Source organism: Cynocephalus volans, chromosome 4 (genome assembly GCF_027409185.1).
Source record: "Cynocephalus volans isolate mCynVol1 chromosome 4, mCynVol1.pri, whole genome shotgun sequence".
Lineage (NCBI taxonomy): Eukaryota > Metazoa > Chordata > Mammalia > Dermoptera > Cynocephalidae > Cynocephalus > Cynocephalus volans.
This window is the reverse complement of record NC_084463.1, coordinates 134146871-134165072: the sequence shown is the minus strand read 5'-3', so window position 1 is coordinate 134165072 and position 18202 is coordinate 134146871. Positions and strand designations below refer to the sequence as shown.

The window sequence follows — 18202 nt, the reverse complement described above, 5'->3', positions numbered from 1 at the left end:
TATAACCCACAGAGCCAGGATTTGGTGCCCGAGCATTAGGACATCAGAGCCACTTAACCACTATGCTGAACTTCCTCGCTTTGACTATAATGTACATCTTAATATAAATATTGAGGGTGGCAACAATACCTGGGAAAAACATACATCTCCAATATCTTTAAACCTATAAGAAAAATGTAGGGAGAATGACACATCATTACCTTTTTCAAACCAAGAAAGACACCTGGCCAGGGATAGGAAGTTATTCCAACCGGATTTAGAAAAATAACAAGTGGTTTGTGGTTTTTACCAGTGCAGTGGGGACATGGCTGTCTTGATTACAATGGGATGCTTTGAATCCTGTGATTCTATTTCTATAAACCAAACAAAGCCACACATGACAGATAGTTGTGTCTTTATTAGGGAAATTCTCCAGGTCTCTCTCCATTTAGCTATTGTCAGAGCAAGCTGTATATTTTAGTTCTTTGAATTGTAAGTTGACTTTTACCACTGATGAATTCTAAAGTATTTTGGAGCTTGGGTCTCCCATGTTTCAGAGAGCAGTTCAATTCAGCTTCATCTGACTGTCTGGCATACGAGCATCCTGACAAGGGGGTACTTCTTCAAGAACTTTGGGGTATGTAAACTGCACTGTATTTGATGACAGTCAGATCAAGGTTTAACTCTTCCCTCTATCACTGCAGTGGAAACTGGGCAACTTACTGTACCTCTCTGAACTTGGATTTCCTCCTCTGTTAAAAGAAGCTAATGATACCTTTCTAAAGAGTTAAGTAAGGCAAGTGTACACATTTAGTTAACATTTGTAGGACATTTTATAGATTATGGCAATAAATACCTATTTGACTCATGCTTTGTAGGTACTCTGACTACATGCACTGTGCTAGATATATTTTTTTTAATTTTAGTAAAATATACATAACATACAATTTACCATTTTAACCATTTTTAAGCGTGCTGTTCAATGGCATTAAGCACACTCACACTGTTGTGCAACCATTGCCAACATCTATCTATAGAACTTTTTCATCATCTCAAACTGAAACTTTGCACCCATTAAACACTAACTCCATTCGCCTCTCCCCTACTCCCTGGCAACCATCATCGTACTTTCTGCTTCTGTGAATTTGACTACCCTAGGTACCTCATATAGGTGCTAACATACCATATTTGTCTTAGTATAATACATAATGTCTTTGAGTTTCACCCATGTGGTAGCATGTGTCAGAATTTCATTCCTTTATAAGGCTGAATGCTAATGCGTTGTACGAATATACCATATTTGGTTTATCCATTCATCCATTGGTGAACATTTGGGTTGTTTCCACCTTTTGGCTATTGTGAATAATGCTGATATGAGCACTGATGTGTAAATATACGTTCAAGTCCCTACTTACAATTTTTTTGGGTGTATACCCAAAAGTGGGAGTACCAATCATCTGGCAATTCCATGTTTAATTTTTTTGAGGCTGGGTGTTTTTTGTATATAGTTTGGATTGTGGGGTGGGGTGGTGTTGAGAAGCACCCCGGAGATTCTCAGGTGTTCCTGCAGGACTGCCCCACCATTAGTCCCCTAATTAGGTCAAGGACATACAAGGCAGCTCCATAAAAACAAGAGTATGCTACTCAGTCACTTAGGTTCTCTGATGCCCGCCTTTTTTCCCCAGTTACAGGTGACAGATTGCCAAAGAAGAGGAAAGTAATCCCAAAGATATTAATATGCAAGCCAGAACGGGGAGCAATATGATTTAAAACTGTTTCTCCACTGTTTTGCTATGGATATGCATCTGAATGTGACACTCATCCCACCCCCAGCCCACCCCCTTCTCTCTCTGCTGGAAGAGCTAAGGCTGGCACATTGGGGTGTGTTAACCCTTCCAGAAGCAGCACCAATGACTTCCTTAAAACATTCGATCTTTTGGCAGCCCTGCCTCTGAGCGGAAAGTTAGCTAAGAAGCTGCCAGTCACTTGATGACATCAATTGTTCTGTAACTGACAGACACTGAAAAGTCTCATTATCACCAATAACGAGAGCACCTTATCCATATCACACCTGTCAAGGCAGTCAGGTTGGATCGTGTATGTATCTGGCAAAAGGAGAATCCTGCAGTCTGGCGATGTGCCTCACCACCCATCCAGCTCAGTTCTCATAGGGAAGGTGCAGGAGAAGATCAGTAGTAACCACTATTCAGAAACCAAACTTATTATTCTTTTGATGTTGCTTTTAACCTGTTGCCGATCTTAGCAGAGAGGTAGGCTTTTCAGAGAAAAAAGTGTTGACTGCGTGGATCATGAGCAAGTGACAGGAACTTAGGGAGAGAGCCCTCTGAACTGTGGAATTGCAGTTGGCTCTTTAGTGATCACTCGGCAGGGTCATCTTCCTGAGTCACCCAGACAGTGCTTTTTAGGAAAACCATGTTTAGAGGGAAAAGTCACTGGACATGGTGTGAAGATCACCAGCTTTGGCAGCAGATGGACTGGAGTTTGCATCAGCACTAATTAACTATGTCACATGGCACAAGCTACTTAATCTATCTGTGTCTGTCTCCCCATCAGTGAGATGAGGAGGATTGGGAAGGAAAAAAAAAAAAATCTACCTTGCTTTGATTACTTTTTGGCTATATGGGATTTCATAGATCAACTTTTAATGAGACTTAGTTTCCTTATCTGCAAAATGGGCAGAACAACCCCTATATCTAAAGGACTGTGAAGATGAGATAAATGTAAATGGTACACAGTAGGTACTCAATAATTGTTAGATGTTACTATTTCAAGCTATCTTCCATCTTTTTGATGGTCAATGGGGTATAAATAATCAGAATGGATACACAGAAAATAAAATTTAGATTTAAATAGAAAACATCTGTGTCAAGTTTACCTGGGGACTTTGTCACTGTCATTTCTGCCAGGATGTTTGAGTCTGATGCCACCTCCCACATTCTAGAAAGCAGAAGGCTTTCATTATCTGACACCACTGGAGTAAATAATTACCAGGGATCAAATAATGGCACTTCAACTTCCAAGCCTCATGGTTTTGAACAATTTCTATTTTCTTTGTACTTCAGTTTCCTGATCTGTAAAATGGGGACAAGAATTATATCTGCCACAGAGATCATGATTAAATTAAATGAGATAATACATGTAAAGTGCATAGATTTGTATGTGGTACAAGGTAAAGTATTTAAGAGATGTTAACCATTAGTATTATCCAGAAGCTTTCTGTGCAACTGGAAACTGGAGGGGCAGAGGCAGTGGTGTGCTGGAGCCAGCTCACACTGGCTCCGGAGAGCTGATTGGGTACAGCTCTGCATCATTCATTGACAGCACCATTGGTAGTTTGAAATTGGCCACAGTGGGGGTGTTTTATACCATGGTAATTACAAATAGACCCCTTACCCCTCTCCCTACCCAAAGCTGATTGTTAAATGTTCACCAACATGCCGCTGGGTGCACGAAATCCCACTGTGTCACAAGCCTGCCTTTCCACAGCCCTGGCCAGGTCAAAGGCTACCACCCAATCAAGCAGATGGGGAGAAGCAGATACTCTTCCCCTCCTGACCCTGTAGTTTTCACCCCTCTGACAATGTGTTAGGTGCAATATCTATTGTCATGGAACAATATTTCCAGTTGTCAGTTTTATCCCCTACTTCTTGAAGGCTTTCTATAGTCAGGGTTCTTTAATTGTAAGCAACAGAAACAAACTCTAGCAAACAGCAAAATGGGAATTTAATGGCAGGAAATGAGGGCACTCACAGTCTTGAAAGGAAGTTTGAAGTAAGTGGCTTGGAACAGATAGGTCCCAGGCAGCTGCAGAAACTTCTGGTACCGGGAAACCCCCAGCAGTCTTGCCAGCTGGAATAAACAGTTAAGAAGCAAATTCTTAAAAAGGAGACTCCAATCGACTGAGTTTAGATCATATGCTCACTTTCTGGCTGTATGGGGGCAACTAGATTTAGAAATCAACAAAATTAACCACAACTGGGTAGTTTCCCAAAGCAAACCAGATATTCTTGAAGAATTGGATGCTGGGTGGCCACACTCATGACAAGTGTTCACTCTACCTTCTTAGTCTCCCCAGTGGGAAATGTTTTGTGGTCTTTTTCTACAAAGGGGATGGTCATGCTAATGAAACCTTGCCTGCATGGTCTTTCAGAGAATGTGACAGCAGCATAGATCTGTGAAAAAAACCAGGGCCCACTGGACTGCAGAAAACAATGACCTCAAGTGAAGTACTCCCCGCCTTTAGCTTGAATAATCCTGAAGTTCACGAGAGTGCTGTTCACAGAGTGTTCTCCATATGACATGCTCTGGGGAAAGACTTATCTTAATCAGCACTTTTCACCTCCAATTTCTCCCATTTCTGCCTAGGGTGACTAATGTAATGATGGCTTTGATGACAGCTCTGCAGAATCCCCAGGTAGGTATAATCTTGGGATGGCATCATAGGACAATTTGTTTCCTCCCAGGCCCCTGTATATTTCTATAGGCACCAACTAAGCACTCTGGAAAATCTTTTGTAAACCTGTCAGAAGAACTGATACAGGATGTGCTCAGTTTTCCTGGTCTTGGGTTTCAGGATGTACCTCTGGGTTTCCAGACACTTCCTGAGGTCTCAGGCCCCCTCCTCTGAGCTCTTCCCTGAAGGAAAGTTACTCTTGCCAGTTAGACCTATTTTTGCACCAACACAGGGAAAATGAGACAACAGGGGACTGGTTTATGCAATCCAGTGGCTGGGCATGCTCAATAGAGAGCACAGAACATTCTGGTGCAATACAATTGGGAACCACTCCCTTAACTGAGTATTCATTAGATAGAGAAACTATAAAAGCTGAATCCCAGCCAAAGGCAGGGTTGCTGCTCACTTTCCTGGAGGTGACCCACACTTCCCTGGCTAAGGTGTGTATATGTTACTTTGTATCTAGCTTACTTTCAGCAAGCAGCTGCTCTTTCTCTTGAGCCAGCCTGCACTTTGTAGTGAACTTTAAGTATGTTTTTCTGGCTTTTGTGTTAGACTTTGATGTCTGTACTGAACTTACTTTTGTGTTAAACTTGGTGTGGGCCCTGCTCAGTCTCTGGAGCATGCCACACTCTCTCTGTAGAAACTGTATATCTATATCTATTATATTAAACTCATTCTCACTTTCTACTGTGACTCTGCCCTTGAATTCTTTCCTGTGGTGGAGTCAAGAACCTGGTAAGAGGACGGGGGGGTGGGTTGAGGCTGACTAGTGGGCCCCCTAGACCCTGCCTCTGACATTAGTACTGCTAGACCTTGGTGTGTCTTCCCTACTTTGACTTTCATTTCTTTTCTATTCCACGTTGTGATTGATTTTGGAAATGCAGTTTTATCCTCTTTTGTTCTTTTGCTTTGTTTTGTTTATAACAGCTTTGTAGATGATGGCCTTGTTTCTTTGACACTATCTGGATGATCGCTCTCTAATAACAAGTTTCTGTGGCTTTTCTTTTGAAGGTCTGCTAAGAGATTGGTTCAGGGAAGAATCAGTAGCAAACCCCAGAGACATGTGGAACCTGCTTTTGATGGAATGGGTCATGGCGGGGGGGGGGAGGTCATCAAGTAAGCTTCTTGTGAACTATTGATGTGACAATACCACAGACATGTTGGTGCCTTTAAATGGGATTATTAAACACAGGATATTTTATTATATAACCACCTTGGGATTGGATGGAAATGGGTAGAAAAGAAGCCACTTCATCTGTCTGTGCTTCCACTTCTTTCTTGTGTCCTTGCAGTCAATTCCTAGTATTTATTGGGTCCCTACTATGTGCCAGGCATCATTCTAAGTGCTTTACATGTGCTAACTCATAAAAAGGTAGGTCTTCTTGTCATCCCTGTTTTCAGATGAGGAAACCAAGAGTCAGAGAGCATATGTCACCTGTCCAAGGTCACAGAGACAGAAAATGGAGGAGCCAGGGTTGGAAAGAGAGCCTCCCTCTATAATCCAGCCCTTTATCACTATGCTGTAGTGCCTCCCTAAGGGCAAGAACCATGTTATATTCATCTCCTGCCCTCTGTGCCTGGCACTTAGTAGGTGCCTGCTTACCTCTGCAGCTTCATATCCCTATGGGACCACACTCTGTGACCATCCTGGCCTTTCCTTTCTGAATAGCAAGTTCCTTTTTGCAGGCTCTCAAACATGCAATTCCTCCTGATTGAAATGCTTTCCACTCCCTCTTTTCGGCTCTATGCTGGCTGGCTTCTGCTCATTGCTCTGGTCTCTGTTTAAATGCCACATCCTTCAACCTCCAATGTGAAGTTGTCTCCTATTAACACTCTCATAGGGCCATGTATTTTCCTGTCATCCTATTTATTACAGTAGTGATTTGCTTAATGTCTGTCTCCTCTACCAGACTTTGCACTCCAGATCAGAAACCATGTCTCTCCAGTTAACTGACCTGTCCCCACCACCTAATACAGTGTCTGATTTAAAGTAAGCGGCCAGGAAATATTTGTACAGTGAATAGATGCTCAGTGCCTGTTTGCCAAATAAATGAAGGCTTTGAATAAAGCAAGGGAACCAAAGACAGGGTATTATACTTTATACCCAGGGGATGCTGTTCAAATAATATAAGGGGCAATCAGAACTTCTTGTTGGTCTTAGTTCTAGGGCACTGATCCAAAAAACTTCTTGCTGTGCCAGGTGTTAACCCTTAGTGGTAGGGTCATGGGAAGGTACGGGGGATTGTTTAGGAGAGGGACTGGGGTGGTTGGGAAAGTGGAGAGGCACTCCGGGGACTCAGAACAGTAAATGTTTACTAATTGAGCTGGGCGTATTCCAATAGTCTAATAACCAACATAACGGTACTGATATATGCAGCACATACCTGAGCCATGAGTAATCACTTGAAAAAATAACCCAACAGGGATTTCATATGCAGCACCCACTTCTGAACCACTAAGTCCAGAGTCGTTACAGTAATTTTTATGGCATGAGTCATGTATCCAGAATCATAGTATCAGAAAAGACACACTTTATGTGGAGTTAGGTCATGAATGTTGTATTATAGGGAGACTTGGGCTAGGTCCCAACTACAAACAGGTGGAGGAGAAGGGAGCCAAGCAGCGATTTTTTTTTTTTTGACATCTTTTATTAGCTCAGTGCCTTGAGGAGTCAAAGATGTTTAACCTCTCCTTTCATTAGCATTTTTGATTTTGCTAGTAGATCACTAGAGATAGACTCCCTAAATGATGAAATCAAATGTACTGCCTCTGGAAATGCAAGGTTGAGTTCAGGTGTGATGGCAAAGGCTTTGTTTTCTTTGAAATGTTGGCAGAGTGTGGTCTTCAGTGTCAAGGGGTCAAAGATCAAGTGGTGATGGCTGGACTTTGCAGAGTTGGGAGTTGTGGCAGAGGCAAGACGCTGACTACAAATGGAAAGTAATTTTCCCTGTAGTTACTTGACCTTTCTTTAATCCTTAATGTAACCTGCAGAGGCACTGGCTCTTTTCTTGCAATGTGGCATCATTGTGCTGGCTCTGATGCTGATTGAAGGTCAATCTGAGGGTTATGCGTACCAGAGGCAAAGGCTGCTCCTTTGCCACTCTACCATGTGATTCTTTTTAACAATCCCTCCCCTTTCCTCTTGCTCCCAATCTTTCCCTTTTTTCTTTTAATCATTTTACTGGCTTATATCTCAAACTTGCTAGTGGCAAACAGAACTGAATTTGTTATTGACTCCTGGGTCACTTGTTTCATGGATTATTTCAGGTCAAATCCTATTAAAGTAAATGTCTTCACTGTGGGGAAATCTCTCTGAATAACCAAATAGGGCATCTAATCCTCAAGTAAGGGCCAGCTTTTTGCAAGCGGGATTTGATAGCAGGGTTTAGAAGGAGCTCAGGTGGACTTTGTTTCTAGCAATAAGGCAAACTACATGACCTAAAAACCTTCCCTCTGTAAAACACCTATAAATGTTTTATAAAATATAACAAACATCTTTTTAAATGCAGAGCTGAGCTCATAAAAATGTAAGGAGAATCCCCAGGGGCCCAAAACAAAGGGAGAACCAAAAGCAGACTGATAGGTGTGAACTGAAACTGGGGCTGCCCTGATTTTTTTTGCGTGTGCTTGCTTTTTATAAACAGATTGGGTTTAATGTGCCCCAGCGGGAGAGAAAGGTGGATCTTTCCAAGACCCTCCATAAAGCCAAGACCTTCAAAAGGCAGCAAAGGGAGATATGAAAGGAGATTGCTTGTCTTAGCCTGAACTTTGGTTGGGGGAAAATAAAAGTCTCTGGGAAGATTCCTCCTGTCATCACATGTTTGTTATTTAAATTTACACTACCTGTTAGACCTCAACATTCAGGCAAAATGATTAATATAAAAGTGAGCCAGTTCTGGCTTTTACCCTGGGGTGCCTGATACAAGGAAATGAAAATATCTCAAAGGACACATCTTCAACCCAAGCAAAATGGGAGTCTCACAGATAAAATCCTGCCTGAACATGAGTTTATAATCTTAAATTACAAAATACAAAGTCTCCATGAGCCAGGTTGTCAGACTTAGGAAAACAGAACAAAACAGGATATCCAGTTAACTTTGAATTTCAGATAAATAATAAATACATTTTTTGACATTTTTATTTACAATTTATTTTTAAAGTTATTTTTCATAAAACGTAGAAGGGTAAATCCAAGAAATGGAGTGTTCACACCAAGACTTTTCAAATATTGTTTTACCTAAAGGTATTAATCTCTTGTTAGTCAAAGGATACAAAATTTCAATTTCAATTAGGAAAAAAAAATTCAAGGGATCTATTGTTCAGTATGGTAGTTCTAATTAATAACAGCATATTATATACCTGAAAATTGCTGACAGTAGATTTAAAGTGTTCTCCCCACAAAAAAAATAAAGCTGTGAGGTAACACATATGTTAATTAGCTCTATTTAGTCATTCCATAATGTATACATATTTTAAAACATCATGTTGTATACCATAAATATATGTATATATCTAAATATGTATTTTATATGTATTTTAATAATACTTATCATATACAAATAATTTTTAATATAATCATATACCAAATATTGCATGCAACATGTTTGTACTTAAAGATTGTTTATTGCATATCTGAAAATTTAAATTTGATGGGTGTCCTGTATTTTAAGTGGTAGCTCTGTATGTACAAAAGTCAGGAGACATATGAATAGCAGAATTAGACTACCCTAGAACTTCAGATACTAGAGTAATCAAATGTATACTTTTAAGTGATTGAATACATGAAAGAAAGTCTTGAAAACATAGAAAAAAAGAAGACAAGATAAAAATGGCCAGGAAATCTTGAAAAAAGCCAAATAAGACTTTTGGAAATGAAAAAATAAGATCATTGAATTTAAACAAACAAAACAAAACAAAACTTCAGGGATGGATTAAGCAGAGGCTTAGACACATTGGAGGGAGAGCTAGTTAACTAGAAGACAGATCTAAGTACCCAGATGACTGCACAGAAAGATATAGACATCATAAATCTGTGAGGGAGGTTGGACCATGGAGGATGAAAGGATGACCTAACATACACTCAACAATATTTCTAGGAGAGAACAGAAATAATAAGAAATAGAAAATAATTCAAGAGACAGTGACTGAAAATTTTCCTGGAGTGGGAAAAAAAAAAAAAAAAGAATTCTTAGATTTAAGAAACATGGTGTGTTCCTATCAGAAAAAAAAAAAAAAAAAAAAAAAAACCCACAAAAAATGAAATTACAGGACACCGAAGACAAGGGAAAGAACATAAAACAATTAGAAAAGAATAATATATATACATAAAATTTTTAAAAAAGAAGAAAAAAAAAAAAGAAATCCAAGGGGCAAAAGTATATAACCCACTCTTCGGCACCAGACGAATGTCTTCAAGCCACAGCCCTCATCTAGCCATGTGGGCAGTTTACTTGACTCCCTTAAGCCTTAGTTTCCACATCTGTAAAAGAAATATTTGGTTGATAGCTATCATTGCTAATTCTCATAACAACCCTGCTAACTGCCTAACTCAAAGCCTTGTTTGTTAGTATTTATTCAGCAAGAAGTAGGTATCAATAACGACAGAACAGATTTCCCCAGGATATTAATTCCTACCATACCCTCCCCATGCACCCAACCTCAGGATGATTCATATTTAAGTGTATGTCATATTGCAGGAAGCAAATAACATCCTTGCTGGAAAAAGTTAAGCCACTACCATGGGGCCCCCTCAACCCTCCAGGACAAGCTGTAGAAATCATGCCTCCTGGCATTCAGCAGAACATCTGTAGATTGTTCAGGGAGTGATTACCAAAATTCTTCTCTTTGTACCCTCCTTTTCTCCAAGCCTTCCCTAAAATTTAAAGATAAACATATGGCCAACTCGTAAGCCTTCCTTGACCTCCCCCCAAATGAGCTACATGGTCCTGATGCCTTTCTCTACCACAGACAGAATTTATCACGCTTCGTTCCTTCTCGATGCTTTTCCATCTTTTCCTCTAGATTCTAAGCTCTACGAAGGCAGGTTCTCACCTATCTTGAATCCATGGTGCTTAGCTTATGGCCTGGGACTTTTTAGGAGGTGTCTGAAAAGTTATTGAATGTACAGGTAGAGAAAAGAAACTGGAAGTTAGGGATGGAATTCATTTTCATAGTTGCTGTACATAAAAATATGGCATTTTTCTACAGTTGAAAGAGACTCTGGAGGCTATGCAGTCTTTCCATTGCTTTTTCAGATGAGAGAAATGTGGAGTTCATCAATTTGTCTGAAGGTCCAGGGCTATTAAATAGTGGAAATCAGATTCAGATGCAGTTCTGCAGTTCCCAAACAACACTGCTTCAGCTCTATTATGATGCTCTATCATGACCAAGACCATGGCTGTGTAAGCAAAAGATGCCAGACACACACACACACACACACACACACCAAACACTGTATGACTGCACTTGTATGAAATATTTAGGCAAATTCATAGAGACAGAAAGTAGATTAGAGGTTACTAGAGGATGGGAGAAGGGAGAAATGGGGACTTACTGTTTAATGGGTACACAGTTTTTTGAGGGGTGATGAAAAAGTTTTGGAAATAGTGGTATGGTTGTACAACATTGTGAGTATACTTAATGCCACTGAATTGTGCACTTAAAAATGATTAAAAGGGAAAATTTTGTTATATATGTATATTACCACAACTAAAAATATATAAGGTCATGACTTTGGTTGTTCCCCACTTGCCTTGTCTCTCCAGGCCACTTGTGGAATGGGGACAAAGTCTTTAATGAAAATTAAAGAATATATCATTCGAGGAAGGTGTAAACAGGCAGAGACAAATGCATGGTGTATGGTCTTTGGATTAAAAGTGACACATTTCTATTATTAACTCACCATTTCTTAGCAAAGTAAAATCTGTGAGTTGGTACTGGAAAACTGCCAGTTCTATAAGCTACATAATTTTTCTGGATAGTGTGTAGAATAATTGTTAAAACCATAAAAGATACCATATGGCACTGAAGAAAGGGAAAAAAGGAGTTATCTTTTGTTGTTACTCGATTAATAATTAGTTCTCTATTTTCGCCACCCCCCCAAATTAAGGTTCCATTAAGAGCAAAACTTCAAAAGTGTCAATAAGACATATCTAAAATGGAAAGAAAGTTGAAAAGGTAAATAAAATGAGCATTCCTTTAGCTATATTTGGTAGAGTCCTGCGGAGAAAAAAAATTCCAGCTAGGCAGCATTGAGACATAGTTTATTAATGCAGTTTCCCCCACAGCAGGACACAGAAGGAGAAACTGGTAAAACAGTCACATTAAAAAATTATGACTCTTACATCTGATCTTTATGAATACACAGAAAAGAAACTGCCCTCTTGAGTCGTCCTTGGGCCATGTTGAGGCAGAGATGTAAAGGATTTTTTCTTTTACTCCAAAGCACTGTTTGCTCACACATAGTTGGAACAGACTGAAAGTTACTGCCCACATTTAGGGGATTTAAAAAGTATTTATAAAAAGACCCTATGTAAGATTTTTGGTGGTTCTCCCAATTACATTTTGAAATTAAGCACTTTAGTCTTTGTTCCCCAAAATACGCAAAATTGAAATCTGCTCATATTCTCTCTGGAAAAAAATTGTTTTAGGTGGTAACGAGTTATAAGTGGAATTTCCCTAGAACCTTACAGCTGGAAGGGAGCTTACTCATCACCTAATCCAATGTTTTGCATAGTGCAGGCTCTGCCCCAACTGGTGAGTTATGAAATCAATTTAGAGGGTCGCAATTAGCATTAGGAAGTAGAGGAGGTGGACTAGAATAAAACTGAATAAAAGAGAAAAAGCGTGTTACACATACTATTTTGTGAAACTTTTGTTTCAGTTGTATGAGTGTGTGTGTCCTGGGTCACAATGTAAAGTGTGTGTCTTACTGTGAGTTTTGGTTCCAAAAAAATTGGAAATTACTAATTAAATTAAACACCTTCCTGTCAGGTAAGACACCTGAGCCAGAGAGGGGCAATGAAGTTCTCTAATCACACAGGGAGTCAGAAGTAGCCAGGGTCTCCTAACTCCCAGTATCCTTTCCATTAGACTCTAATGACCAAAATATGCTTGGAGGTGGATATCAGCTCTTGCCCTGAGGGTCTCCAGACCACCTTCATTCTACTCCATTCTGGAGCATTCCCTGTGCTTCAGGATCAACTGGACTCCCTTTTCTCCTCTTGCACTCCTACCGCCCTTCTACCATTTGAGATCAGTGGTTCTGTGGAACAGAGCAGGAGTGTGGAGGGGCAGATAATCAGTGCCCAGGCTTGGATGATCCATGACTCATGGACAACTCATGGTAGCCCAGAAGGTGCAAAATTCCACAGCTCACTGCTCCCTGGAGCTGATGAGCCACATGAGAAACAGAATTACAGCCCCCTGTGAAAAAGAGGGAGGGACATATGAGGACTCACATTCTCAGAAACAAGACAACCGGCTGACAATTGTGGGCTCTAGGCAATTCCTGCCAAACTCATGCACTCTAGCTGGGTTTGCTGAGTCAAAACAGAAGCATGTAGAAAATGTTGTATAACCGCAGAGAGCAGGATTATGAAAGAGGATCCTTCCTGGGACTCAAGGTGCCTCTGGATTGGACTTAGAGGAGAAATGATCTACCCTACCAGTAAACACTTAATTGCATTTACTATGTGTCAGGCACTATTCTGAGAATATTATAAATATTTACTCATTTAATCCACATGATCAACCTCTACGCTTTAGCTGCAGTTGTAGGCAGAAGGTTGAGAAGTTTTGAGATGTGTTAAAATAATTTGTTTTGCTTCCTGATTCAAAGACAGGAGAGTAAGTATGCTTAATAGAGTTTAGAACTATGTCATTGACAAAGCGAATTAATCCAGTCAAATTCAGGGAGAAAAGGTCAACTGCCTACTTTCTCTTGGCAGAAGGAATTGGGAAGAGGATTATTCTTGCAAGGATTCATCACTTTTGATGCTTTCCAGAAGTAGTGATGGATTTGCAATGAGCCATCTACTGTTTTTTTGTAGTATAGCTGTCTTGGTGCAGGGGGTCTGCTTGAGTCCTGGCAACACCTACTCAAACACATGTGGAGGTCAAACCTGCACCCTTGGCTTTACGAACCAGTGCCTTGCGTAGTGCTGGAAGAGGGCCCTCATAAGTAACTTGTTAAATTAATTTATTACCACACATCAAAAACTGATTCCAACCTTGGAAACAGCTAGATTTGACTTTGAAGAAAATTAGAAGTTTACTGAAGTGTAAGAAGGGGAAGAATTGTTTTTTTCTAAACAGAGGAATAGGAAGTGAGTTTTTTAAAGTACCTATTATGTGCCTGTATGTTTTGTATGTTAACATTTAAATTCCACAATGCTCTGATTGGATCTCAATTTCACAGATGAGGGGGCTAAGTAAATGACTTGCTGAAGGTAAACAGGTAAGAGGCAGAATTCAGAATCTAGTCTGCCTGCAGAACCCATTACTCTTTTCAAATCATGCTGTAGCCTGAAACTTTTTTTATTTGAAAAATGATTTGTCCATAGCAGCATTCACTGACCATGGCAAAACTTTAATTGATCTTTCCATGCCAAAGCCTACCGATTATTCACAAAGAATATCAACAGTTAAAACCCATTCTCTGTAATTAAGTCTTGGTTCCCTTAACAACTCCACCATGTAATTAAACTTACTTCTTGAACAGGCTGATATGGTTCACTAAAGAATCTGAGAAGAGCCATTTAAATTATGCTCAGTTTCTTGCTCTGGGTTAACCATGGTCAAGTCTGGGCTTGGAACGGAAGTTTAGGAAGAATGTAGAGTATGCTGTTGGCCCAGAACTCATCAGTGCTGAAGCTATGTGGGAGTCAGGGTGTATTTCCTGTGCAATCTGGAGACTTCTAACTTATTTGTGCTCATTGTTTTCTTTGATGAACGTGTTGAGTAAAAACACAGTTTGCTGAACATTTATTCTTTTCTTGGAGCAGCCTCTATTAACGTAGGCAGCATATCTAACAGTTAATAATCATCAGAAATGGAAAATGTTCATACTAACCATTTCTTGAAAAAGTATACTTGCCATTATCAGTACATTCTGTGGCTCTACTGTGAAAAAATTTGGCTTACACCAAAAATAGTTCAGAATTTTTTTTTTCAGCTAAGATTTGGCTTAGTATAAGGAACTGAAAACATAAGGATGACATTTAATAGTTAAATTACACACTACCTTGTAATGCAGAGTGAGAAGGGGAACCCACATCGATTTAATATCTTCACGAGTCTATAAAACCCTAGGTCTACAAATGCAAGTCAAATAAAAATCTATTGAAGTTGTAACCAAAAGTTGCTTTGAGTTAAAGGTCATTAAATAAAAAGATAATAGGCGAGATCACTTGGGCCCACATACCAAATAGAATGCCAAAATAAAACACCAATGGGGCAATAAAACAAAAAGGGTAAAAAATCCAAAAATATTTTCTAAGTTTGAAGTCCCCAGAAAGTAGGGGCCCAGATGTCATATACAAGATACTGTATACTTTCTTGGTCTCACAATGGCTGCTTTGAGGGGTCTATGAAGTTAGTGCAGTTAGTACCCGAAAAACAATACAACCTCTTTGGAGAACTGGATGAGTCCAGATGTTGGAGATTATGATCTCCTGAATGCAATGGAATTTATTCCAGGAGATTAAAGAACTAATTTATGACTTTCTCTACCTGTTTACAGTATGTGCTTAGCTTATTATCTTTACAGTCTGTGATGCACAATAATTAAAATGCTGAAAATAGTGTGCAACATGTGACCACTGTAGTTAAATTTAAAAAGGGGGCATTCGTCATATTTTACTCTGCACATCTGGTTCTATCATATTTGACAAATGATTAATATAGGAATATGTTACAGTAAAATCCTTTAATATCAAAGTTTTATTTGCCAGGAAATAGAACACTTTCCTCCCATCTCTCCCCCCACCTCCCTCCACATTCTAGGCTGAACTCAGATTTCCAGCACTAGGGTTCATCTGAGTGAGGACAGGGAATCTGCTTGTCTTTGTTCAATTCTCTAAGTCTCCCAGTCACAGCTGGGGTGGATATGCATCCATTGTTTTAAAAGCACATCCACAAGGGAGAAAGCCTAAAGCTTATCCTGAGAGCATATGGGGCATCAGATATCTCAATAGTTAAAACCACAAGGATTAAATTCTAAATTTTAAACTCCCTTTTATTGAAATATAAGTTTGTTTAGTATATTTACACCACACTTTATGCACATATATACATAGAAGGCAAATTCTGTCAAATAAAAAAGTTTTTCTTAATAAAAAATTAAAATAAAAACAAAGTAAAGTGCATGAAACTGATTTTTTTTTTCTTCTGGTGAACATCATCATTGTCAATTTTGGTGGCTGGGAGGGGAAGGAAGAAGAAATTCATTATTTTACTCAGTTAATACAGCTGGGTCCTGAATTCATAGCCTTCAGGCCAAAATGACAAGAGGTCAGGAATGAGTCAGACAAATTGTCATAGTCTGCTGGGCTCCCCAGAGTCAGGAGGTCCTGCACTCTTTGTCCTATCGGAAGCCGTCCTCCTACTCTGAACAGTGATCTCACCATCACGGCGCTGGAACAAAGGGAGAACACAGGAAGGGGGCTCCACCAGCCAATGTCACAGCCCTGCTCCCGGGCTAGGCCACCAGCGCTGCATTTGGTAGGAAATTTCAAGAATTAGCTCAACGGCTCAAACGGAAGTTTTCCTTTTTCAGAAAGGGAATGAGGGGGGGGGTCAAGGAATTGGGTGCACCTCCCAGAGACAGCCACCCGGGGGGCCAAACCCAGCAGCCAGTTTCTTCTAATCCAAGCTCTGCGTTGGCACAGAAAATAATCCTTTTATAAGCTGGGTGGAGGGAATGCTACACTTCTCGCCTCGGTGAGTTTGTCCTCCCAGAACTTTGAAAGGGAACAGCGTGGGACTGAAGGAAAGGGGCGGGTGGGTGAAGCTGAAGTTTTTAGACACCTTTGCGCTCAGGCCACTGGGTGGGCGTTGGCCGGGTGGTCCCATAAGGTAGTAGAGGGGATGGCCCTTCCCCCAACATCCGTACTCCAGTCCCGGGTCTCTCTCTTCCTCCGGATGATGCTAAGTCCCCGGCCGCCGGCCGTACTTGGCCTTACAGTGCAAAATGTGCTTGGCTAGGAAGTCGAGGCGGCGCTGTAGCAGCTGAGCGTGGGGGTCGGCGAGCGCGGCCAGCTCGGGGAAGCGAGGCTCGTGGCGCCGGTAGAGGCGCAACAGCCGGGCCGCCGCGTCCTGCCCGCGGTGCAGCTCCAGGACGCGCCGCGCCGTCCGCTCGCGGAACACGCACACTGATTGCAACAGCGGCTCGTTATACTTGTCCCACATGCCTGCTACCCGGTAGCCGTGCACTAAGCCTGCTTCATTGTCCAGAAAGACCAGCGCCCCGCCGGGACCGCGGTGCAGGTTGCTGGTGGCGCGCTGCATAACGCGCGGGTCCCACTGCAGGCTGAAGAGGTTGCTTACGAGCCGGTCGAAGTTGGCTGTCAGATAGTCGAAGAGGATCAAGTCGGTCCATTGCACCAGGTCCACCAGCTCCGTCTGGCTGAGGTTAGCCAGCTCGCCCCCGGCGTCGTGCAGGGGCCGCAGACGGCCGTCCTCCGAGCGCCAGGGAGCGGGCACCACCACGTCCGTGAGGTTGGGCAGCCAGCGCGTCAGGCTCACCACGCTGCCCTCGGTCCAGTGCGCAGCGCGCAGCTCCTCCTGCACCTGCGCCCACTGCGCACCCCGCGCCTCCACCCGGGCCAGTGCCAGCGGCGGCACGTGGCGCTGGAGGCCCAGCAGGCGGGCCAGGTAGTAGGACAGGGCCTCGCCCTGGATCTGCTCCGGGTTGATACCGTAGCGCACGCAGGCGCGGGTGCCGTCGGCAAAAAGGGCCAGTCTGTTGGAGCTGCGCCCGCAGCCCCCGCGCTCCAGGGCCACCACTCGGGCGCAGCGGGCTGTCTCCAGCCAAGACGACGCCTGGGCCTCCGAAAAGCCCCGGGGCACCTGCTCCTCCAGGCTGCGGCTCCAGAAGACACCCCCGTGCACCGCGGCGCGTTCCTCCAGCTGGGGCCGCCCAGCTGGCACGTGCCGCCTGCGCTCGCCCAGAGGCCGCCGGGGCGGGCCATCCGCGCCGGCCGCTAGGGTGAGCAGCGCCCGGAAAGTTTTCAGGGAGCCGCCGCGGGCGTCCCACGCCAGGGGCGGAGGCAGAGGGAAGCGAGGCGCGGGCGCGGGGCCGCCGCTCCGGGCCAGGCGCCGCGGGAGTCGGTCTTCGGGCGGCCCGGGGGCGGGCAGCTCGGTCCGCGGCGGCAGGAGCCCGCCCCACAGCACCAGCAACGAGCCCAGCGCCAGCAGCCAGAGCCCCGCGGTGGCGGCGGCGCCCCGCATCCTCCTGCCCATGCTCCCGCGGCCGCGCCGGTGCCGCCGCCGCCGCTTCAAGCCGAGCCCGGGCGCCCGTGTCCCGGCGGCGAGGCGGGCCCGGCTGCTTGTTGGCTCCGGGGCTTCGGGCGTCTCAGCCCCATCGCGGCCGCGGGGCACTGCGGGGCTCTGTCCGGCGCTCTGCCCGGCGCTGGGAACTCGCCTAGCCGCCGCTTCCCAGCTGCTTTTGTATTTCGCTGTGAGACCCTCCGGCGGGCGCGATTCACAGGCGCCCGGACCACGTGGGAGAGAGGGGGATCCCCCTCC

The 18202-nt window shown here is 43.0% G+C and overlaps 1 protein-coding gene across 1 annotated transcript; it reads right to left on the bottom strand.

Moving 5' to 3' along the window:
• Positions 1–15720: 15720 nt before the first annotated feature.
• FJX1 (four-jointed box kinase 1) lies at positions 15721–17945 on the bottom strand. The gene has a single exon (XM_063095649.1). The coding sequence runs from the start codon at positions 17915–17917 to the stop codon at positions 16604–16606; it is 1314 nt and encodes a 437-aa protein (XP_062951719.1). The 5' UTR covers positions 17918–17945; the 3' UTR covers positions 15721–16603.
• Between the last annotated feature and the right edge of the window lie 257 nt (positions 17946–18202).